Raw genomic sequence first — 26321 nt, 5'->3', positions numbered from 1 at the left:
TTAATGGCTTGTCAGCGCAGTGCCAATCGCGTTGAGCCACCGCAGCTCCCTTGACAACATTTTTTTTAACTATTTAACCACTTAAGGCCGATTTCCGTTGGCAGAATGGCACGGATGGGCACAAGGGGGTACAGGTATGTCCCCTTTAAGATCCCAGCCATGGGTCATGCGCGCGTCGCCCGTGACGCGCTCACGACCTAGTCCTAAGCTACGTGACCGCGCCCGCGGGACCCACGGACCCGATCGCTGCCGGTATCCTACGATCGGGTCACAGAGCTGAAGAACGGGGAGAGGCAAGTGTAAACAAACCTTTCCCCGTTTCTCCTAGTGGCAGTGTCAGTGATCGTCTGTTCCCTGTTATAGGGAACAACGATTAGTGATGTGTCAAGCCAGGCCACGCCCCCTACAGTAAGAATTCATATTTATATGTAGCCAATTATGTACCTTGGAACTGCGGCCAACCAGAAAAGACCTGACACTGTCAGGTGATGTATGGCTGGAGCTTCAAAGTTTGAATGGTCAAATGGTTGTGTCTACACATTATATCACCTGCTTACTGGGCACTTTTACCCCCTTCATGAACAATAAAGATGCTATGTAGCCCTCTTTTGGTTATATCGTGGTATGGAAGTGGTTAAAGCAGCCCATAGATGACTTAATTTTCTTTCCTTCCACCATGGGTGGAAGAAAATAAAATAACTTGACTCCCCCCATCAATACAGTTGGTGTTGATGGAGAAATGCCTCCAACAGTCCTATGCCCTGACAGGCTGGTTCTACCCAAGGCGATCGATGGTCCCTGCTGAACCAGCTGACATTCAATCCATGTATGTCCAGCTTAAAGTGGAGGTTCACCCAAAAAATATTTTTTTAACATTAGATTGAGGCTATTTAAGGGGAGCAGAAACGGGTATTTTTTTAAAAATCAATGCCGTACTTACCGTTTTCGAGATAGATGTTCTCCCGCCGCTTCCGGGTATGGGCTGTGGGACTGGGCATTCCTATTTGATTGACAGCTTTCCGACCGTCGCATACAGCGCATCACGAGTTTCCGAAAGTAGCCTGAACATCGGTGCGCAGGCACCGTATAGAGCCGCACCGACGTTCGGCTTCTTCCGGAGGTCCATAGTGCCACTCTGTTTACTAATATTAAACAGACTGAAGGAAGTGTTTACAGTATTGCTAAAGCTTGAACTGATAACAGGTGATACTGAGAGCCCTTTCATTTTAATGCAGGGCCTGGCCCTGCAGGATGGGCTCACTGGGCCAGATCCTCAAAAGAGATACGCAGGCGGATCTGCTGTTCCGCCTGTGAATCCCTGTTTCTATCTTTGGAACTGATCCACAGAATCAGTTTCCAAGAGATAGACAGAAGATCCGACATGTGTAAGGGACTTACACTGCCGGATCTTAGGATGCAGTACCGCAGCCGCCGCTGGGGGCATTTCGAGTCGAAATGCCGCCTCGGGTATGCAAATTAGCACTTACGGAGATCCACAAAGCTTTTCAGCTTCGTTTTTTCTCCGTAAGTATTAGTTTGCGATCGTAAAATTAGGGCTGCTTTTACAAAGTGTAAAGTTAGTACACCTTGTAAAGCAGACCCTTCTTTCCAGCGACGCTGTCTTTTTTTTTTTAACATATTTTTTTTTCCCGCCGCAACTCATTTTTCTTCCCGACGCAACTTTTTTGACCCGGCGCGATTCACGAAGCTCGGCGTAACGTAATTTCGTGCTATGCACGTCGGGAAAATGACATCACGAGCATGCGCAGTACGTCCGGCGCGGGAGTGTGCCTAATTTAAATGGGACTCGCCCCATTTGAATTGGGAACGCCTTACGCCGGCCGGATTTAAGTTACACAGCCGAAAATTTCTAGGTAAGTGCTTTGTGGATCGGGCACTTAGGTAGAAATTTTCAGCCAGTGTAACTTAAATGGAAATATTTAAGTTACTGCGGCTGGCTGTGGATCTGGCCCACTGTGTATGGAAGATTGGTCTCCTTGGTGGTACATGTGTCTAGGTAGGTTTAACCTACTAGTGCTAATTGTCAGATGACTATAAATTTGTGCTGCTTGCCTGTGATTACATTAACTCCACATTAGGTAAGGCTGTGATGTGTTTATTTCTATGCATTTACATGTTGACCTTGGTGCTAAAATGTCAGGATCTGTTTAGTCACATTCCTTAGTACTTACTTGTTAGCAATAGGTAATTGCTTGTGTTATTTGGGGTACCCCACAGAGAGATATGGGGTTTGTAGTGATTACTATTTATGGAAAATAACCCCAGGCATGGCTCCAGGCTTTCAGCTCATCTGTGAACCAGTAGCAATCAGCCTTCCTAGAGACCAGCAACTTTAATGAAGGTGAGGGCAGGTAGGTATATGCTATCCTAAAAGAGTGCACATTATGGGCATAATGAGTGTAATTCTCCAGCCCTCCACACCAACACCAGTCTACCTGATTCTGCGACAAGGGACAGATCCTCTTCAGCCCTGAAAAAACCCACGACGACGCGGACACGCCCCGCGTATTGTTTGCGCGCGGACTTCTGTACGATGGTTAGAACAACCATCGTACAGAAGCCCTCTGGCAGGCATGTACGGTGAAAACGGTCCGACGGACCGGTTTCATCGTACATGTTTGCTCGTGTGTACCGGGCCTTACAGTCACTAATGGTTCCATACCAAGCCTAATCAAACAACTGTATTTGTTTAAAGGCAACCTCTACCTCAGAGCTTGCTTCTGGAAATTGCTATGGCAAGTTGGCATGTCAGAAGCAAAAGACGGAGACTTTAACCCCGTCCAAACTGATTGTGTGGAACTCAGGTACCAAGCAAAGTCATCTAAAGGGGACCTCTGCCTCAAAAGCAGCCGGACAAACGGGCTTCATCAGATTAACCAAGGGTGCCATTCTTCCAACAGAAGAAACAATATCCTTGCAGAGACCCAAATAGAGCTGGAGATGAACAAGGTTCATACTACTGTTAAGTAGTGTTGTTGTGACCTGCGATTGAGCAGGATGAATGCAGAGCTCTGGTCAGTGATAAGCTCTCTATGATGGCGGATCCTAGATTGAAAATGGACTAGCCAATGATGCAGTTCAGTCACTGCGCATACAAGACTCTGTGCTGTTTCTCCAGAAATCATTGTGGCCAGTGAACCCTTATGGCCCCTCCCACAAGTAAACACATGCCGCTTTAAGTCAGAGTGGTGACTGTTCAAGTCGGATCTGGCTATATCTGGAAGGAAGATTAATTCCTTATGTTAATCACCAATGACCAGAGGATAGCCAAAAGACTGACAAGTTAAACGTGGGAGAACTATAGCGGAGAATAAAGAATCAATAATCATCTTTATTTGCCTAAACCCAAGCCGCCCAATAGGGTCAGCTGACAGTTGGATGTAAATTTGAGCTTAGGATCCGTGAGTCCTGTGCATTAAGGAAGCCAATGGAATTTTTTTTCATTCCTCTACCAATTCATTGCATTCCCTCCATGATGCATCAGAGCATAAGTATTGTGATTACATGGGCGTTAGTCAAAGTAAAACTTGAATAACAAGAGGAAGGATGAGGATCCAAAAGAATTGCATAGGCCATCATTGCAATTAATCTCTCCAGCCGTCAGTAAGGCCTGACCTCCACAAATCCTACTCCAGGATTTTTAAGGAGTATTGTCCATAGCGGTGCGAACCCCCAAGTCGCTGCGACTTCAAAGTAGTCCCTACACTACTTTTGATCCCACTGTGGTCTAACTGGGGACCGTGGACATCAAGAATACACAGGCATTGATTCAAGACGCATAGAAATCACAGTAAAATCGCACAATTGTATGTCATAATACTGGAAACCTAGTCCAACCTACTGTAGGTGTGTGATGATGATGATAGGGCGGTATTTACCTTTGTATACCCTGTATGTGGTGGTCGTTCACAAGGGCGTGTGTGTAAAAGGTATACACACTTCGAAATACCCATGTTTCAGCAAGTAGCTTCACTTGGCAACTAAGCGTTAAACTTGCAGACAGTGACCTTTCCACAATCTCCTGGGATATTGGGTCCAGTAAGGGCCGACTTGCGGGCACAAGGACTTCTGGTGAGTCTTGTTTGGACAACAGAATGGTGCAGTGGCTTCCAGGTTCTGGGAAAAGTCCCAGTACAGACTCTAATCAAGTCGGGAGGAGCCATCTTCGAGAGACCAACTAATCTCATCACAATAATCACCTACTGGGAGGTAATTCTGACTCTCTGGAAAAAGTTAATGAATAAAAAAATAAAGTTACACTCAGAGAGAGCAACAGTATAAGTATCTCATTTGAACAAATGGCTCTTTCCCATTGGTTGCATCCCACGGTCGCAAGAGCGATAAAGTAGCCTGTAATAACCCATGTGGTCCGATGGGGCCCAAGCAAGGTTGACAGCTATATTAACTGGTTTTGTAGTAAAGAAAGACTTACTTCCCGCGCTAGAAACAATGGCCTGGATTCAGATAGCACTTACGCCGGCGTATCTCGAGATGTGCGGTGTAAATTTGCGCCGTCGTATCTATGCGCCGTACCCACAGAACCAGATACGCCTCAAAATAGGCTTCTTCCTACCGGCGTAACTTTTCTACGCCGGCGCGGCTTAGGCGCATATTTACGCTGGACGGATCTGCCGCTCCCATGGATTTTGTATTCAAATATGCAAATGAGTGAGATACGCCGATTCAGAAACGTACGTTTGGCCGGCGCAGGCTACTCGCGGTGCGCGTAAGTGGAAAGTCCGGTGGAAAGTTACCCCTCATAAAGCAGGGGTAACTTTTCACGAGATTTGCACAGGTCAGCTGGAGAGCAGCTACAGCAGCACCATTACAGATGACCTGAGCAACAACACTTGCAGGACAACACATCTGTATGCCAACATGCCAGGGGCAGCCGTGGTCATAGCACTACTGCGTCGACGAGCACGTAGGAGGGCACGGGAGAGGATATACCGAACGCGCATTGACGTCTTTGGCATGGGGGATTCGGAGGTGTATCGCATCTTCAGATTCAGCCCTGATGCCATCCTGGAATTAGCCAGAACCCTGCATGATGACATCACCAGCAAGACACACCGCGTACATGCAGTGCAGCCACTGGTCAAGGTACTGGCAACACTGCATTTCCTCGCCAGTGGATCTTTTCAAAGAACAAGTGGAGTTGTGGCTGGGATGTCACAATCCACCATGAGCAGATGTGTGCACCAGGTTGTCCCCGCAATCCTCAGACGCATGTCCCACCACTTCATCAGACCCACCCAGGAGCATCTGCGGCAGAAGGCAATGGCAGATTTCTACAGAATTGCCAGATTCCCATGCACCGTGGGGGCCCTTGATTGCACCCATGTGGCACTACGGCCCCCGTGACACAGAGCACATATACTGCAATCGGAAGCATTGGCATTCCATCAACGTACAGGTGATAGCCGATGCCTCATATGGCACGTCCGTGCCAAACACCCAGGGGCCTGCCACGACAGCTTCATATACCGTCAAAGCACCATCCCAACAGAATTTGAACAGAACGTGTAAGGGGACAGCTGGCTGGTTGGTGAGTGACATGGGTGTCAGGCATGACTGTCCGCCCCCATGAAGCAGACATCACGAGGGGCACATGCACGGCTAACATCCTCCTGTCTTTTCCCTTACAGGTGACGCGGCATATGCACTTGGACCCCATCTCATGACTCCATTCCGGAATCCCCAAACCAGAGGAAAGAGAAGATACAATGATGCACACACACGTACCCCTGGAGTGGTGGAACGCACCTTTGGCATCCTGAAGTCCCGTTTCCGATGCCTGGATAAGTTCGGGGGGACCCTGTTGTATTCCCCAAACTTTGTGTGCCAGATCATCGGTGCATGTTGCATTCTGCACAACTACGCCATGAGAAAGGGCCTGGAGATTGATCTACGTGATGACCTGACCCCCCAACCACACAGTCCCCCCCCCTGCCCGAGGGTACCCTGTCTGCTGAGGGAAGAGCAGTCAGGAGATGCCTCGTGGTAGGCTTCTTTACAAGTTAAACACACACATTCATCATGGCACAAGGAGAATGCACGCATGCACACCACTGTGGTCCCTAGCACACACACCCCACATCCTCATCATGTTGGATTAGCCCAAGTCAACCAATCAGGACTTGTGAGCAGCAACGCCACGACAAGGCTCCAATTATGTTGCTGACCATTCATACACCATTCACACGGGCCGTGGGGATAATTTCTCCCCAACGACCGAGGGTGACACCCCTTTGCCGGCAGGAGTGTCACCCCCCCCCCCACATTCACACACCAGTCACACTATAGTCTGCACTACTCCCCGTGTGCAGGGATTAAAAAAAAAACTCATAATCTGAGTGTAAATAATAAAAACACTCATCACCTGAGTCTAAAAATAAATAAAAAAACTTGGCACTTGAGTATAAAATAACATCAGCAAAAAAATCATCGGCCCTGTCGTGGGCTACGTCCAGTGCCTAGGCTCCTGGGCCGCAGTTGCCTGGGGGGAGCCTCAGGTGGGGGGGGGGGGGGGCGTCTGGTGGTGGAACATCCCCCGGTCTCTCCCTGCCTGCCTGGCTGCCCTCCAATGCCACAGCTATTCGGTGGAGGTAGATATTGGTGGCAGCCTGCATCTGCAGCCGGCGGGTGGTGTTGCTGTGCAGGTGGCGCCTTGTCTGCCTCCCCTCCTCATGGACAGCAGCTGCCAGGCTCCGGACCTCAGTCACAAGGCCAGATGTGGTGGCCTGCAGGTCCACCATACAGGTCAGAAGGGCTGCGCCGTTGCCAACAACATCCTGCAGGCTCTCGTTGATGGTGGTATTCTGGCCAGCCTGCTGGGTGAGGGCCTCCTGCACAGCGACAGTGCAGGCAGCCTGGCTCTCGGGCGAGGAAGCCAGGCTCTCTGCAACGCGGTGCAGATCACCCGCTAGGGAACCCATATGGCGGGTCTGCCTGGTCTGGTCCCTCGCCAGATGATCCTCAAATTCCTCTGGATCACCCCTTGATTTTCGGGAAGCCTTCCTAGGGGCAGGAGAGGCTTGGGGCCAGCTGGAGGGGATGGCCCTTGAGGGGGTATCCCTGATGGGGATGGTGGCCCTTGAGGGGCTATCCCTGATGGGGGAGGATGCCCTTGAGGGGCTATCCCTGATGGGGATGGTGGCCCCTGAGGGGCTATCCCTGATGGGGGAGGATGTTTGGGAGGGACCAGGTATGGTGGTCTCCTCCACAAGATATAATGCATCCTCCTCTATCCCGACGTGCTCCTCCTCCACTTCCTCAAGAGGTGAGGTAGGGGCACTCTCCACCACGGATGGCGTGGGTCGCACATCAGCCGATGACGGCCCAGCTCCATCCTGCACATCTGTGGATGACACAAAACATTCACATGTTGGTGGACCCACACACTTGTCACATGTTTCCTTGCCCCCCCACACATGCTACACACCAGAAAGAAGATAAAACACACTTACCTGTCCTCAAGGGCTGATCCACAGAATCATAGCCCTCCACCAGCTGCCTATCCAGGCACCTGGCAACGACCAGCTCATCTGCCGTCAGGGAAATATTAGCGGCTGGTCCTTCTCCTGTGCCAGCGGCATGCCTCCTGATCGCCACAAGCTTCTCCTTGACCAGTCGCCGCAGATCATTGATTTTTTTCCGAATATGTTTGGGCTCCCTAGCCGCCAAGCCGAGGGCATTCACCTGTGTGGTGATCTCCAAATATATCCGCGTTTTCTCGTCCTTTTCAGTGGTGCCACTCTGTGCCCCATAGAGGCGGGCGCCGTATTGGGAGAGGCCATCAATAATTATAGCCTTCTCCTGAGGGCTGAAGTTGGTCATTCTGCGGTCCGTCGAAGTACCTGGTGCAGACATATTTCAAAACAAAAGTACTAGCACCCAAAAATGCTTGTGTACTTTTGCACTTGACCGGCGCATGTCTGGGCGTATTTATGCACTGGGCGTAGGCAGTGGGCCGGTGTATCTTAGGGGTTACGCCGGGCGCAGTTGTGCGCATGCGCTGATGGGGGCAGACAATCCGTCGTCGTCACAGCGCATGCGCCGTTTAAGATAAGCCCGACGTATCTCTCTGCGACACGGTCGGACCATCATTTGCATGGGGTGACGCCCACTTACGCTGCCTTACGCCGCCTTACGCCGTCGAAAATACGTTCCGCTGGCGCATCTTGGTGAGTAATATCTTTCTAAATACAGTACATGCCTCTCCGCGCTGGTCCGGCGTAGTGTAAATAAGATGCGCTACGCCGGCGTAAATATGCGCCAATGTATCTGAATCCGGGCCAATGACTCCACAGAGGAGAAATGTCCCCTCTTGGGGAGGTAGCTAAGCTAAAAAAGGAAAGAATTCAGCGCTGGAAAAATAGAAAAAATATCAAAACTAATGCAAGCCAGCACTGAAGGATCAATTCAAATAAAACGTCCCAAAGCAGATTCAATAACATAAAGTGCAGCGCAAACAAAAATTATACAAAACATGAAGTGACATCTTACAATAAAATAAACATAAAATGATCAAAAGAGTCCATATAGTGCACTGGTGAAAAAAGAAAACTGATAAAGCTCCAATCCAATCGTGACTGTGTGCAAAAATACCAAGATCAGTGACCCACAGGACAGATCCTCCACCAGATATTAAAGATGGCCTCTCACCTGAACTACTCGACCCAAGGCTAGGTCACATAGCATAAACACAAACGCATCCAGATCTCATACAGGGTTACCAATCAGCAGGCAGCTCAGCAGTTCCCCAGATCCACGGAATGAGGAAAGGTTATGCAAATACAGAAAAGGGAAAGACTAGTGCTCTCTGTATGGCAAAACGTTTTATTAAAACAAAAGTATAAAACTCACAATTTCAGACACTCGCGGCAAAGTGTGTGGTAAACAGCATGTCCTGGATCTCCAGGTATCCAGATACACAAACAGCACATGAATCCGAACGTGAGGCGGCGATCGCGGGTGACGTCACGCGACTCCTCCCCCTTGTACACGTTACGTCCCAGTGGGCGGGACTTCATCAGCGTGGGGTGGATCTGGGGAACTGCTGAGCTGCCTGCTGATTGGTAACCCTGTATAAGATCTGGATGTGTTTGTGTTTATGCTATGTGACAGTAGTTCAGGTAAGATGTCACTTCATGTTTTGTATAATTTTTGTTTGCGCTGCACTTTATGTTATTGAGGTAGCTAAGCTAACTAATCTTTCAGCATACCAGTCATCACAAGTTGTTACTCGTTGGGTATTCATGCCAATGAAGGACAAGGTGTCCAAAAGCCAGAGTTACAGCGGTCACAGACTGAAGTCTTTCTGAAACACAACAAAGGGAGCCTCAACTATGCTGAAAAGACTCAGCAAAATGGGGAAGGCCTATCTCAGCTGGCAAGAAGGAATGCAAAACTAGTCAACTTCTGTCAGAGGTATCTCCCAGCATGTTAGGTTAGGGTTTTTTAGAACTTAGGGCCAGATGGCGTAAGATACAAAAGCCGTTGGATGACAAGGGACAGTCTCAAACAAAAGACGGTCAAGGGATCGGCAACGAGTAAGGCTATCAAGATATTGGTCTGACAGTAACCTGGGTGGCTTCCCAGAGGTGGAAGCAGATAAACTAAGGACAGCCAACTGGGTCGGCAGATTAGCCAATACGTATATATTCAACAAAGTCTCCAGGATCCTTATCCAGATTCGCAGCCGTTCAGTGGTGATAACGATAATTGCCCTGTGGCTTGCAGGCAATGATGCCCACGGGTACAGTCTCAGATCCGAGAACTTCCTATTCTCCTTCCTGAGATTCAACACCTCATACAGCGTGCCAACGGTATCTTCCAAATTCATACAAGTTATCTCTAGATACAGGAGACCAAGAAGTTGAGGTCTCGCCATTGGTGTTTTAAATCCAATGGAGGTCAGAGCGCCTACTCCAGACTTCAAGTACATTAGCTACGAGAAGAACCTACAGAATTTAAAGGATGGAATTCTCTGTTCCTTACTGTAAGGCCCCATACACACGATAGAATTTATCCGCGAATACGGTCCAGCGGACCGTTTCCGCGGATAAATCCTCTCGAGGATTTCGGCGAATTTTCATGCGATGGAGTGTACACACCATCGCATTGAAATCCGCGCCGAAATCCTCCTGCGATGACGTGTCGCGCCGTCGCCGCGATTATGACGCGGCGACGTGCGCGACGCTGTCATATAAGGAATTCCACGCATGCGTCGAATCATTACGACGCATGCGGGGGATCCCTTCGGACGGATGGATCCGGTGAGTCTGTACAGACCAGCGGATCCATCCCTTGGGATGGACTCCAGCAGATGGATTTGTTCTGCATGTCAGGAAATATTCGATCTGCTGGAATCCATCCCAGGGGAGATATATCCGCGGAAACAGATCCGCTGGCGTGTACACACCATAGGATCTATCCGCTGAAACCCATTTGCTGGGATTTATCTGCGGATGGATTCTATGGTGTGTACGGGGCCTCAGAAATGAATTGTATACAAGCAAGCCTAGAGACGGCATTAAAGGATACTTGAAACTCAGTCGTGTCTTCACTCTCTGGGATCCAGTAACGGTTGCAAATCTCAGCAACCAAGTCCGAAAGACCTAGGCAGGTTATTCTTTCCACCATGGGGTCTTCCAAATAGTGTGAGACACATTATCTCACTCTCCATTTAGAGGGACAAGACATCCTAAATATGGCCAGTAACATGGAATAAGTATTCCTTTAGGCAAATACTGTATGTAGAGTAGATCTAGAAGAATATCAAACATCCAAGTGTCAAACCATAAACTACCTTGTTGCTGAAATGAGCAGGCAAAATGGCTCTAGTCACTTCCTCAACACTATACAAAGGTTGGTATCTTGGCAACCTGAGTTAGAACATCATCATCCTTTTGGCAGATCCAAACTAAAGTGTTTGAAGTTCCACAAACATTGAAAAGAGGTTCAAGGTTGAAGAGAGACATAAAATTATCCTTCTTCTAGGAGAAAAACGATAGACTCATCAGGCCTAACAGCATCGGAAAAGGACAATCTCGCTGGCCAACGAAGACAATCGCAGTTGTGCGGATAAAGTTAGTCAAAGCCTAAATGGATAGGACAAATTCATCAGACTAGGGCAGAGACAGCTCTTCCAAACTGGTTGCGCATCCATTGACGGAACTCCAAAATAGTTCCTCCAGAGTTAATATGTAAACTACGACCTGTTCTACATTCAACACGTTGGGGGTCCATTCTGGTGGACCCAGCAGTTGTAACTACAATAAATCTCTAAGTCGTTAGAGGGGATAGATCTAATCCTCTTAAACACTTGAGCAGTACCCACCCTTGTTGTCTGGTGATCTGGTACATCCCATACGTATATGCTGTCATGCTGTGTCAGGAAAATGTTATACTTACCTAACAGTAATTTTCCTTTCCCGATGCAAGCATGACAGCATATAGCCCCCCCCCCCCAAAAAAAAAATGAAAAGCGAAACAAATATAAGGGCCTTGAGCATTTAAGAAAGGCCTTCCGCAGTGATACTAAAGTATGAGAATACTGTGGTAAGGGAGGAGACCTACTTTTATAGTATAACTGGTGCGATTGGGCAGGGAGGCGGAGCCTTCCCATACGTATATGCTGTCATGCTTGCATCAGGAAAGGAAAATTACCGTTAGGTAAGTATAACATTTTCCCTTTTCTTGTTTTAACTTTTTTTTTTTTGTAGACGCGATAACTATGCATAAACCAATCAATATATGATTATTGAGATTTTTTTTGCCAAAAATATGTAGAAGAATGCATATTGGCCTAAATTGATGAAGAAATTCGATTTTCTAAAAAAAAATTATTGGATGTGTTTTATAGCAAAGTAAAAAATATATATATATATTTTTATTTCAAACTGTCTTTTTTTTTCAAAGTGTCTGTCTTTTTTTGTTGATAGCGCAAAAAATAAAAACTGCCGAGGCAAACAAATACCACCAAAGGAAAGCTTCATTTGTGGGAAAAAAGGACATCAATGTTGTTTTGGGTACAGAGTCGCATGAATGCACAGTTGTCAATTGAAGGGACGCAGTGCCATATCACAAAAAATGGCCTGGTCATGAAGGGGGTGAAACATTCCGGGGCTGAAGGAGGATCCAGTGCTCTTGTTTCTAGGGGATAAGGTGGGTATCTAAAAGATAATGTCCAAACAAACATTCTGGCCGGGATTCACATACATCGGCGCATATTTATGCAGCCGTAGCGTATCTCCTTTACGCTACGCCGATGTAGCACAGAGAGGCAAGCACTGGATTCACAAAGCCAGTGCTGCCAAATCTGCGCTGGGTTTCTTAGGCGTAAGTCATCGTAAGTGGGCGTGAGCCATGCAAATGAGGCGTGACCCCATGCAAATGATGGGCTGAGTCTCAGACAGATACGTAGAATGAACGGCGCATGTGCCGTCCCGTGGACGCAACCCAGTGCGCATGCTCAGAATCACGTCGGAACTACTCCCTAAGATACGCCGGATCACTGCCTACAGCGTGAACGTAACCTACACCTAGTCATATTCACGTCCTACGTAAAATACGTGGGCTTGTGTTCCCTGGTGCAGCCATTTGCATAGATGCTGCATAGATGCTGCTGACTTACACCTGTTTATGGGGCATAACTTTACGACAGACGTAGGACTTTACGCGCACTGCGTCGGACGCACGTACGTTCGTGAATCGGCGTATCTCCCTCATTTGCATATGTGAATAGAAAATCAATGGGTGCACCAAATACGTCCAGCGTAAATATGCGCCCACTCTACGCCGGCGTAGGAAAGTTACGTCGGTCGGATGAAGCCTATTTTCGGGCGTATCTTGGTTTCAGAGTCCAGCGCATAGATACGACAGGGCATATTTGCACTTACGCTGCGTATCTCGAGATATGTCGGCGTAGGTGCTTTGTGAATCCGGGCCTATATTGTTTCCTTCTTTACCCTTCAATACATTTAGAAAACAAGAACCATCCTTTACCATATATTAAATAATATAGCAACATATAGCTATTTTTTTTTATTTGGTCAAAATACCTTTTTCTACCAAGCCAAGTGTAGATTTCAAAACATCTGTTTGTAAAGTTGTGGGGTCAGAGATCATCTTCAGTTTCAATCCAGCTCTTGTTTTAGCCTGGCAAAGTAAAATTTATATCAGGTGAAATCTGTACAAATAATAACCTCATACAGTATGTTGTAAGGAGGGGGGGATCTAAACCTAAAAACAAAAATGTAATATAGTGAGTGTAGTTTCTAGTTTGTAGATATGGTGGTTACATTTGTAAACCCAACATTCCATATCTGATATATGCCTGTTGTACCATGAACTTGTATGAAAACGATTCCCTTTCTCTCTGTATTGCTTCATTTGTGTGAAATCCCTGGTGTTTCTGCCAGTCCCTCTGCTTTGCTTTCCTATTAAAAACTGACCACACTAGGCATGAGAACACAACGTGGTCAGTTCTCTAGATGTGCTAGGAACTAAGCCTGCTTTGCTCCAATGATCAGACTTGTGCCGAAACGACCCCCTTCACAGCCATTAACTTGGATGCTCAGTGTGCTGCAGCTTCTCCTCCCTCAGCTCTTAGGCAGATGATAACTGAGGGAATGTGATCACTTATAAAAAGGGAAAAAAACATATTTATCATTTTTATTTTTTATATGTATACACAAAAGTTTTGCCTATCATTTATGTTTAAAACTGAATGGGTTGTTTTACAAGGTGGTCGTTTACAAGTGGATGTAAACCCAATTTTTTTTATTTTTTTTATGTCACAATGTAGAGAATAGGATTTCCTATCATCTGTGCCCAGTCTTGCCACACAGTTAATCCAGCGCTGAGCAATCCTCTTTTTTATTATTCAGTGAAATAAAACAGACTTCCAGATAAAAACCAAAGTCCTTGCTTTAAGTGACAGGTTATTTACATATCTTGTGCACTAGCTTGCAGACATGCACAGCTTCTGTAAAAAGTGCACAATTCACATCCCCCTCTCCTCTCCAGCTTTCTCAGGATTGGCTGTCTTTCCTGTGTTTTTTGATTAAATGTTTTCAAAATATGGGGTGAGCCATAGTTCAGTGTTATGAGGAAATGCTCCAGTGAACAGCCATCAGAATATACATAGACAAGTGAATAGGGGAGATGTATTTAGTCTGAGCTTGAGTGATCTTCTTATTATTGTTATATTGCAGTGTGTGTGTGTCTGAGGTCACCTTATCACAAATGCAAAATTCCTATATTACCATGATGTATTATGTGGGGGAGGGGTGGATTTCTCACTTTTTATACTTACACCCAGTAAGGCTAAATGAACTTAGGGGTGGTTCACATTAGTGCGCTGTGCGAGATCGCAAGTGATTTGCACCACACTGCTGTTCAGATCACATGCGATGTCTGTGCGATGCGATTTCAGCCATACAAACTGTATGGCTGAAATCGCATCTCATTTGGACCAAACACGCACAGGACCCTTTTTTGGTTTACACCAGAATCGCATAGGTGTTCACACCCATGAGATCCGATGTCCTAACTGTCAGTTCGCAGTGCGATATGCGAGCTGAAATGGGGGTGTCATTACCATTGTATGACACTCCCCAGCAGTTTGCATATGGCAGTGTGAACTGCCGTGCGCGTTGGGTTACTTTGCTCAGTTATCACAGGACACAGAGCGCTCGGTAACTAACACTCTCTGTGTCTCGTTCAGAAAAGAAAGGGGCTGGTAATTGACATACCAGCTCCTTTCTCCGCTCTCCATCCTGTCAGATCACCCAGTGAGAAAATGTGAAGATACCGCGCTATCTAAGTGGATAATGAATATATAAATGCAAGCAGCTTAAAGTGTGAGATACCCACAAACAAAATAGTACAATAGAAAAATAGCTGCGCAACTAATGTGAATACTAAAGTAGTGTTAGTACAAAGTAAAATAAAATAAAACAAATCTTTCGCCCATACATGAAATATTACATTGATGGTGAGAAAAATGAAACGTATGAAAGTCTATTGTTCAAACAAAAAATGTGCATCTGATGGTAATTTGATAGTAGAAAATTCCTTTTTTCCATTCAAACAGATAGTGACATCAAAATTGCATGAACCTCAGAAAAGTGCATGGATAGACAGGACACCTCCACCTCTCAATCACACTGTCCCTTACCAGAAGGGAAGATCCCAACTAGAGATCTTCTGACAGCAGACGGCTTACTCCCCAGCCAGGGGGTTACGTGGCAGGATATCCAAGAGCCAAAAACTTCTCCCACAGTGGACCGATAACCAATGTTGATAGAAACCAATATGGAGAAGAAAAAGGCTACATAGTTTGAACCCATATAACAATTTATTAAAAAGATTAAAATCACACTTACAAGAATGTGTCCCGGAGTGAACGGGTTGTGCTAGCCGGCCGGCTATAATTTCACTGCAAATTTTATCTACATACATTCTTGTAAGTGTGATTTTAATCTTTTTAATAAATTGTTATATGGGTTCACACTATGTAGCCTTTTTCTTCTCCATATTTGTTTCTATCAACATTGGTTATCGCCTTGCACACCTGTGAGACAGACACTTGATGTCGGGGAAAACCCAGGAAGCACCAATTGCCCTGGTTGAAAGTGCCGTGACCAAAAAGGGGGCGCCCCCCCCTAAGAGCATAGGCATCTATGACGGTCTGCCTGATCCACTGACAAATGGTGGCTGACGAGACCGCCAGGCCCTTTTGTGGACCAGACGCCGACACAAAAAGTGCGTCAGTTCTCCGAAACGGAGTCGCAGCAGACAGGTACACCCACAAAGCGTGTACCACGCCTAACGTATGAAGCACAACCACCTTAGGATGCGCCGGCCGAGGACATATGGATGGAAGAACAATGTCCTCATTCAGGTGAAAGGCCGAAACCACCTTCAGAAGAAAGGAAGGTCGCGGGCGCACCACCGCTTTTATCCTTATGGAGGATCAAGTATGGTGACTTGCAAAACAAGGCTGCCAACTCAGAAAGCCATCTGACAGAAGTAATGGCCACCAAAAAGGCCACCTTCTGAGAAAATGTCAAGAGAGGAATCTCTCTGATGTTTTCAAAGGTAGGTTCCTGAAGAACCGAGAGCACCAGAGTCAAAATCCATGGGGGAGAAAACACAGCCACCTGAAAGTCTTGGAGTGACTTCCGTTTCCGGGACGGTGGTGTGAGCATGGAGGAGTGAACACGCGTTAGCGAGGAGAGCCTGAAGTCCAGGGTGCGCTGAAGCAGGAGAGCGGCAGATCAGAGATCCGAGACCCCTCTCCCCCCACGGAGAGCCGCTCTGAGTAGGGGAAGAGAGCGGCACTTAACAGAGGTCCCTGCCAGCTGATGTCGCGGCGGCGAGGAAAGAGCCAAGGAGGACGTGCAGGAGGTGTCCAAGCCCCTAGCCACTCGTACATCACTCGTTATATGACAGTGAGAAGGGGGGCTGAACAACAGGAGGACGCCGGGGGAAGCAGCGCTCTGAGGAGGGAATCACTGACCGAGAGGTCCCTTAAAGCTGCAGCAGTAACTTTGAGCACATCTATACCTGTCTCCGCGGCGGTAGAAGGACAACAGCTGATCGCTGGTGGGGGGTGTGTTGTCGCCTCAGGACCTGTCCTTATCCCGGCCGCTGCAGTAGACAAAGCTCTGAACGTCATAGGAGACCGGGACCGTGCGGGGGAGATTGAAAGATCACCAGCGGAGGAGCAGACGGAGGTGGAAATAGATTCAACGGCTTGGAATAGAGGTACTTTACCATCTTCTGCTGCGATAAGGTCAGTGGGGCCGGAAATTTATGACAAAGTAGCGGGGGATGTGACTGTGGGACCCAGTGAGCAAACAAGGACACTATATACACTGGCTGGAATGTCTGCACCCTTCATACCCCCTGCCCTCCCTTTATCTTTAACCCAGAGAGAGAAGAGTGTACTAAGTGGTGCTATACTAAGTACTAAGGGGAGTGAACATCTATCAGATGAGCTTAAGCAGCCTAGCACACAGAGCACACAAAGTATGTGGGACACAGGGAATGCATCTGAACCAGAGCTGATACCAGACATGCGACAGTTAAGCAGGCTTATCCAGGCTCTCCCATCCAAAGACGACATCCAGAAAATGTTAATGTCAATGACAAGTACCCTGAAAGAAGAGTTGGAAGAGATCCGGGTGAAAGTGGGGGTGGGGGAGCAAAAAGTGGGCATACTGGAGGAGCAACAAGTGGTCGTGGACTATAGACTGGGTGTGCTAGAGGAGAAGTGTGAGAAACAGCAGCAGCAGTTGGTAAGATTGCAATTAAACGCAGAGGAGGCAGACAACAGAAGCAGGAGGAATAATCTGCGAATAAAAGGAATACCAGAAAGCTTTGAGGGGGGGGGCGTTAAGGGAAGCGGCTTTGGCCATTTTCAATAAAATTTTAAAAAAAAGCCCAGACTCCCCCCTTGAATTAGACAGAGTCCATAAGGTCCCTACAACACGGAACCCAGACCAGACCAACCCTCGCGATGTGTTATGCAGGATTCACTTTTTTAGAGAAAAAGAAGAAATTCTTAGGGAAGCGTGGAAAGAAGGTACGGTGATGTGGGAGGGGTTGAATATACAGATATTCCCGGATTTGTGCTGGCAAACCAAAGCCCGACGGCGGATGTTAAGACCCCTACTAGAGCACATACGTGGTCAAGGAGCCATATATAGATGGGGGTTTCCACTGGCTGTCAACGTGAAGAAGGAAGGAAGGAACTTTAATTTAAGAGAACCTTCCCAGCTCCCAGCGCTATTCGAATTTCTGGGGTCAGCACCAATTGTAGTCTCTAACTGGCTAGATCTGCCGGCGGCAGCTGAAAGAGACATTAGATGAAGGGGTGGGAGGGAAGGACAGAAGGGGTAAGATCGCAGCGGACCATAGAAGATATGGGGGAACCCCCCCTTTTTTGTAGAGAGAGAGAGAGAAAGAGGAGAAGGAGAAACCGATGGAGGAATGATTACTTTTTTTTCTCTCCCTCCCCCTTTTTTTTTTTTTTGTTTTTGTGTTTTTCTTTTTGGAGATTACCCAGACTTGGACTAGGGATGATGATAATATTTCTCCTGGTGAAGGATATAATTTAAGAGAGCAATTCTCTGGTGGGCTGGGCTGGGCTGGACCCCACCTCTCAAATGTGTATGGATTTATGGATGCTTCCTTCTCCCTGGGACTGGTGTATTATGGCCCTATGGCCCTATTAGGGGTACAGTTAAATGAAATAGGAGGATCTAAAAATATAGGAGGGTTGGTAGGCTAGCACTCCTAGACCTGCTCATGGGGTAGGAGGGATAGGGGTGGGGGGTGGGGGGGGGGGTCTCACTAATTCATTAACTCATTAACGTCACTATGTCACTACCTCTAGATCCGATGGATTAAGGATCAGAGAAGATATGAGATAAGCTACACAAAGGTATACAGGGAGTACTATTAAGGGTAAATAGGGGTGTGTGGAAGTTGAGAATCTGGGGAAGGGTAGGGGGGGGTTCTCTCTTTTTTTTTTTTTTTTTTGGGTAAATATCTGATGGAATTTTCAGTAATATTTTTGGGGATACAGTTAAGAGGGTGGGGGGGGGGGGCAAGTGGGGTCACGATAAAATATTGATATATTGACACATGGACACTAAAGGTCAAACAGGCCATGACACCTATTTAGAAGTATGACACAGGGGAGAGGGGTAAGGGTAGAGGGTATTGGGGGAGGTATAGGGAGAGGTAAGGGGAGGTAGGGAGAGCGGGGTCTGGAAGTAACGGGGGCCTAATAAGAGGATCTAATGAGAAAATTGGAAGAGAGAACAAAGAAGAGTTGGGACAGGAAAAGATGGAAATGAGGGCGGGAGGGGGGAGTAAAATATAAGGAGTAACATGCTAACATGCTAACAGATTAAAGAAGTGGAAGAGAGAGAGCTGGGAGGGAGGGGGGAGCTCAGAAGGAGGCTTGTAGGTTTCTCTTTTTTTTTTTTTTTTTTTTTTTTGGGGGGGTGGAAAGGGGAAAGAAGAGAATAGACCTCTAACTGGTTAGACCGTGAGACAGAGATTTTTATGTCTAAATAGGTTTATGTATGTCTATATATTTTTATGTTGGATTATGTTTAATGTTTTAAGGTCTATAGGGAGAGGGGGGGTACCCCATCTTGTGTGCAGAGTTTATAGTAGACAAGAAATGGGGGGGGAGGGGAAAGGGATCTTATGGGTGAATTCAGGGAGGCGCACTCGGACCTATAGTAAGGCTTGATTCTCCTCGGTGCTCACACACCTTAGCCCACTAAAGCGTCTCTCCTCCGTGTGGAGGGAAGTCGGAGACGCTCATATATATTTTTTTTTTTTTTTTTGATTTGTCCTCTCTGGGATCCTAGGGGATCAACCGGATTGGAGGACTAAGGAGACTTTTTTTTTTTTTTTTTTTCTTTCTCTCCCTCTCTTCCTCCTCCTCGCCTCCCTATTTTTTTCCCTTCATCTCCGGGGGGGATTCTCTTGCCCACCGCCCTTTTATCTACTTATTGGGCCCCTTTGATACTTCTACTGGTGTCCCAAAGAGTCACGTGACTGTGAACCCAAAATGGCAAGGATTAATCTGATGTCTTATAATGTGAAAGGGCTAAATAACCCTGAGAAAAGATCTAAATTGCTAGCAGAATTATGGAGACTAAAGACACATATTGTTTTTCTCCAAGAGACCCATTTCAAGAAAAATAAAAGTCCAAAATTGGGTAATTATAGATTTCCAACTATATACCAGAGTTCCTCATTGACAACAAAGACAAAGGGGGTTGCAATCATGTTAGCAAAGACGACTTCATGGAAAGAAATAAAGGTTATCCAGGACGAGGAAGGACGCCTACTTATAGTAAAAGGCTATCTAAACGATCAGAAAGTAACTTTGGTTAATGTTTATATGCCTAATGAAGGACAGATTGTAGCGTTGGAGAAATATATTAATTTAATACAGCTGAATGCAGAGGGTATGATTATTTTTGCTGGGGATTTGAATATGGCCCTGGATCCTATCCTAGATACATCGAAAGGAACATCGCATATTTCATATAGCAAATTAAGTAAAGCAAAGAGCCTGATACAGGAGATACAGGTAGTAGACAGTTGGAGGACCAGGCACACTCAGGAGAGGGACTACACTTTCTTCTCAGCTAAACATAAAACATACTCGCGAATAGACTATATATTCGTATCACAAAATTTTTTACAGAATATAGTCGAGGCTTCCATTGGGTCATTCACAATCTCTGATCATTCACCGACAAACTGCACACTAGAATGGGGAGAACCTGTAGCACGCGAGTGGCACTGGAAAATAAACAAATCTCTCCTTAAAGACCCAGAGTATGAGGGAAAGATAGTCCAGGAAATGGAGGGGTTCTTTTCGGACAATGAGGTGGGAGAGGTTTCCCCAAGCTGCATTTGGGAAACACATAAATGTTTCATGAGAGGGATTTTAATCTCAATGGGAACACGACGGAAACATAGGATAGGAATAAGGATGGAAACATTACTGAGAGAAATTCGAAAATTGGAAAGGGTACATAAAAAGTCACTGGCAATCCAGATTGAGGAGAAGTTGAGGCAGGCGCGAGATGAATTGAATTTGCTACTAACAGACAATGCAAAAACCTCATTAAGAAGATGTAAACGTGCCTTCTATGAATACGGTAATAAGCCTAGTAGGATGCTAGCGAGGGCATTAAGAGAAACGAGGACCCAAAACCGCATAGAAGGTATCAAAACAGGGGATAGGATAGTGAAATCATCACAAGAAATTGCAAAAGTATTTAAAAACTATTATACGAAGTTATACCAACTAAAAGAAGAGCTGGACACAGGAAAGACTAGTGGGCAGGAGGAAAGGATAAAGGAATACATTGAGAAGTCAGGAATGCCGAAATTAGCAGAGGAAATTGGGAGAAGTATGGAAGGGCCGATTACAGCTGAGGAATTTACAAACACCCTCAAATTGTTAAAACCAGGTAAAGCTCCCGGTCCTGATGGGTTCACTCTTTTCTATTATAAAACCTATGCAGAAAAACTTATGCCAAGATTTTTAAAGGCATATAACGCGATAAGAGAAGGACAGGGGATTCCGGAGGAAGCTCTTTTGGCACATATAGCGGTTATACCTAAGGAGGGAAAAGATTTAACACTATGCTCGAATTATCGTCCTATATCGCTTCTAAACGTTGACTTGAAGATCTTTACCAAAATTCTAGCAAATAGAATATTACCATATATCCCTAACCTGATACACCAAGATCAGGTGGGATTTACCCCAGGAAGGGAAGGCAGGGAGAATACGCAGCGGGTGATTAATACGATCCATTTCTCCCAGGTATTTAGGAAAGCTCTAGTTCTCGTATCAACTGACGCTGAAAAAGCGTTCGATAGGGTAGACTGGAAGTTTTTAAAAACAATCATAAAATATATTGGTTTAGGGGAGGGGATGCAAAGATGGGTCATGAGTCTATATTCGCAGCCGAAAGCTAGAATAAAAATAAACGAGATTATGTCGGAACCTTTTGAGATACGGAATGGGACGCGACAAGGCTGCCCTCTGTCACCAATTATTTTTATTTTGACACTTGAACCCTTTTTGAGGACAATAAGGCAGAACACCGATATCAGAGGTATTTGTGTAAAGGGAGGAGTTTACAAACTGGCGGCTTTTGCCGATGATTTGTTGTTTTCTCTTACGGAACCTATTTTATCTCTCCCTCCATTGCTGGCCGAGATTGCTAGATATGGCGAGCTCTCAAATTTTAAAGTAAACTATGACAAATCGGAGGCAATGGGGGTAGAGATGAACATGGCACAACAACGACAATTGGCCTCTTTTTTCCCATTCAAATGGACAAATTCACATATTGGATATCTGGGGACCAAAATCCCGAAGAAATTAAATAGAATTTTAGAACTAAATTTAGCACCGCTGGTAAGACAAATAAAACGTGACCTACAAAAATGGGATAAGGAGGTATTTACTTGGTTCGGTAGGGTCAATATCGTAAAGATGAATGCAATGCCGAGGTTATTATATCTATTACAGACACTCCCTATTAGCATACCTCAGGGATTTTTGAAAGAGATCAGAGCGAAGTTTGCGGGATTCATTTGGGCAGGGAAACCAGCCAGAGTTAGGAGAGACATTTTAACTTTACCAAAGGAAAAAGGAGGCATAGGTTTTCCAGACCCACTTACATACTACGAGGCTGTGCATCTGTCAAGAGTGTTGGATTGGTGCGTCACCCCGAAAGTTAAACCATGGATTCTTTTAGAACAGGCAATGATAGAATTACCATTGGAAGGACTAATTTGGCTTTCTAGAACCATTTTACCACAAGCAGTTAAAAAGCATCCAACGATTGGGACGACAATTAGGGTGGTGAAAAAAGTATTTAGAAAATCAAATGATGAAATAGAAGCAAATCCGATGACACCAGTCCTGGGAAACCCGGCATTTATGCCAGGTTTGAACGATCCAGGGTTTGGGAACTTAAAAAGACATGGCAAAATTAGATTGATTCACTTCCAGAAGGAAAACCGGGTAATGACATGGGAGGAAATAGAAAGCGAGTTAGCAGAGGACTTGGAGCCATATAGGAGAAGACAGTTAAGGGGCTTTCTGCGATCAATACAGAGTCAGACTACGGTGAGGGTAAGATTATCGGAATTCGAAAAATTGTGTCTAAAGGGAGAAGCGGTTAGACATTCACTAGCACTGTTCTATTCCCTGATCAACGAACTGAAAGCTCCACAAGAAATAGGTTTTATACAAACCTGGGAGAGAGACTTAGGGGTAACTTTCACTGAAACTCAGAGGAAAATTTTTTTTGAATTTAATCATAAAGCCTCCCTAGCATCTAAGTACCAGGAAGGAGGATATAAGATTCTGAGCAGGTGGTACAGGACCCCAGAAGTTTTAAATCAAATTTTTCCACAAACGTCAAATATGTGTTGGCGATGCCTAAAAGAAGAGGGAACTCTGCTACATATTTTTGGGAATTGTGAAGGAGTGAAAGATTTTTGGAAGATGGTTTCAGACGAAATAGAAGGGATAACTGAAATGTCTCTTGGAGAAAATCCAGCGGCCTATCTACTGTTAGATATTCCGATATCAGTAGTAAATTACAAAAAATCCTTGGTAAGACATCTGTTAATAGCAGCCAGAGCATGTATTCCAGCGTTATGGAAGAATACGTGCTCACCAAGTAGACCACAATGGCATGAAAGAATTAGGGAAATCCAATGTATGGAGAGTCTCACGATGGCTCTGAGGGAACAGGAGGAGAGGTTCAGGGAGGTATGGGCCCCCTATGATAGTTATAGGGAACGAAGGGAGTAGGTGGGAGGGGGGAGGAGTGGGGGAGGGGAGGGGTGGAGGAGGAAGAATAATTTTGGAGGAAGGATTGTTTTTTTTTTCTTTATTTTTTTTTTTTTTTTTTTTTTTTTTTTGGGCTTAGGAAGGTCTTGGACAGGGGCCCGGATTTTGGGGTGGGAGGGGGGTGATTGGGATTTTTCACTACCTCAAAAAGGGGAGAGGACATGACAAATGGTTTAGGGGAATAGGAACTCAGAAAAGCGGTAAATTAACGCGGGAGCTATATAGTAGTCTAACTATTTAACGGTAAGCAGGGTTAGAGATAGGTCGGGAACAAGGACAATGTATTGTTGCTTGATTGTTGACTTTTATTCTCTAATATGGCATGGTAATGTCCCTGTTTTTGTGGAATTGTGAAATAAGGAAAAATGAAAAATAAAGAATTGATAAAAAAAAAAAAATCCATGGGGGAAGAGGTGGGTGAAGAGGGGGGAAGTTTATGATGAAACCCCTTGCACAAAGGTACCCACCAGAGAATGGGCCGCCAAAGGCCACAAAAAAAGTCAAGGCTGAAATCTGCCCCTTAACGTTGCTCAAGTCAAGTTTCTGATCCACTCCAAGCTGTAAAAACAGCAGGACCCTGGACAGCAAGTACGTCCGTGGATGCCACCCCATCTATTCGCACAAAGAGATGTAGGCCTTCCAGGTGCGATAGTAGATCTTCCTGGAAGAAGACTTCTGTGCCCTCAGCATGGTTGAGAAGACCGAGTCGGAAAGACCCCAGTCTCTTAAAACCTGGCTTTCAATAGCCATGCCGTCAAAGCCAGCGACTGTAAAGCAGAATGAAGTATGGGACCTTGAGACACAAGGTCCTCCTGTATTGGCAACCGCCAGGGATCCCCCCCGGCTTTCACTCTGCGGAGCAGCCGATGAAGCAACTTCAATGCCGGAAAGGCATAAAGTGACCGATACTGATCCCACAGGGCCACCAACGCGTCTGACGCGTCTGCACAGGGATCTCTAGACCTGGCCACGAACTTCGACACCTGCGGTTCAGACGAGAGGCCAGGAGATCCACGCCCTGTGAGCCTTACCTCCTCCGGGCGTAGCCTGATCGCCCGGAGTTCTAGGACATTAAATGACAGACAGGATTCCACTAGAGTCCATTGACCCTGAGCCGACTGGACCCCCCAGACGCCCCCCCAACCTGTGAGGCTGGCGTCCGTCGCAATCACCGTCTACTAGAAAGGAAGAAACGACTTCCCGGACCGAAGAGCCAGGGATCTCAGCCACCAATTGAGAGAGACAAGGTGGCTAACCTGAATCTGACGATCCAGGGACAAAGGAGATTCGTTTCACTTTTGCAGCATCTCCGCCTTAAAGGAGGCAACCATCAGGCCCAGGACTCGCATGTAAAAATGGAGAGACGACCATTTGCGAGATGCCAACATCTTCACTGCAGACTGAAGAGTCAGCCACTCTCCAGGGGAAGAAAGACCTTTGCTTCTAAGGAGCCCAAAATCAACCCCAGGTACTACAAACGCTGAGTCGGCACCAGGACCGACTCCTGAATTCTTGGAGGGTCTGGCTGGCTATAGACACATCTTTCCCAAATTCTGAGCCAGAAGCTGCTCTCAGAAGAAGGTCATCTAAGTAGCCCATGAGGGCAATGCCCCGCTGTCTCAGCAAAGTTAGGATCACTACGAGCACCTTGGTAAAAACAAAAAACTCTTGGTGCGGATGCTAGACCAAAAGGAAGGGCCACAAACTGATAGTGGTCCTCCTTATTGCGAATCGCAGAAACCTCAGGTGACTTGCGCGAATTGGGACATGCAAATATGCGTGCTTGATCGCCAGAAAAACCCACGGATGGAGTGCAGCTACCACCGAATGGATTCCAGCGGAACTTCTGTACACTTACGAAGGCATTTAGGGCTTTAAGGCCCGTCCTTCGGGACCACAAACAGATTCAAATAAAATCCCTGAAAAGTCTCATCCTGCGGAGTGGGTAAAATTGCCTCGCAACTTAGCAAGTCCTGCACCGCCCCTAACAGGGCAAACCGACGAGCCGGAAGGAGAGGGAGACTTGAAGGAAAGAATCTGTTCGTGGAGAAGAAAGAACTCTATCTTTTTCCCCCGAAGAGATCACCTCGCAGACCCACTGGTCAGGGAGCAGAGAGGTCCACCCTGCAATGAACCTGCAGTCGTCCCCCCACCCATGAGTCAGGCGGGGGCAAGACTTCATGCATTGGCAGATTTTGGTGCCGGCTTGTTCAGCCTACGCACCCAGGGATGTTTCTGTCCCCCAGCAGAGCCTTTTTCGGCCTGGGAGGGTTTACCTGTGGACCCTGACTGACGAAAAATACCGCTTCTGAGTGTGAAAAGAAGGACCCGGCTAACGGCAGGGCTCCTTCCCCCTGGTGGACTGAGGGAGGAGAATGCTCTTATCCTCAGTGATATTCTTGACAATGTCGTCCAGTGAGGTACCAAAAAACTTCCCACCCTTGAAGGGTAAATCTGCAAGGGCTTTTCATGGATGCTTGGTCAGCAGGCCAGCATTTCAGTCAAATCAGGCGGCGCAAAACCACAGCCGAAAACAGAAGCTCTGGATATCAAGGGGGCTGCATTCAGTGTAGCATCACAGACATATACAAGGCCCAAGACCAGCTGGTTCGCCAGCCTAATAACTTCAGGAGGGAGTCGGTGCTCCTCCACAGTCTGGTGAAAAACCTTGCCCATTCAGTGAGTGTCTGAGACACCAAGGTTGCAGCCACAATAGGCCGCGATGCAGACCCCAGCATGGCAAACATGGAGCAGGTCAGCGCCTCGGACCTCCTATCAGTATGGTCCTTGAAGGAAGGGGTCCCTTCTATAGGAAGAGTGGTCACCTTTTTAATCAGGGGGCCACTACCAGAGGAGAAGCCCATTT

The 26321-nt window shown here is 46.5% G+C and overlaps 1 protein-coding gene across 1 annotated transcript in view; it reads right to left on the bottom strand.

The window, feature by feature from the left end:
* LOC120926665 (multidrug and toxin extrusion protein 2-like) overlaps positions 1 to 26321 on the bottom strand; it is a 217659-nt gene that overhangs the window by 10750 nt on the left and 180588 nt on the right. The window contains exon 16 of the mRNA XM_040336789.1: positions 13089 to 13185. Within this exon, the coding sequence (XP_040192723.1) occupies positions 13089 to 13185 (97 nt within the window). The remainder of the gene's footprint in view (positions 1 to 13088; positions 13186 to 26321) is intronic.

Source organism: Rana temporaria, chromosome 2, assembly GCF_905171775.1.
Source record: "Rana temporaria chromosome 2, aRanTem1.1, whole genome shotgun sequence".
Classification (NCBI taxonomy): domain Eukaryota; kingdom Metazoa; phylum Chordata; class Amphibia; order Anura; family Ranidae; genus Rana; species Rana temporaria.
Note: the sequence above shows the minus strand (reverse complement) of the source record. Positions and strands in the feature narration are given on the sequence as shown.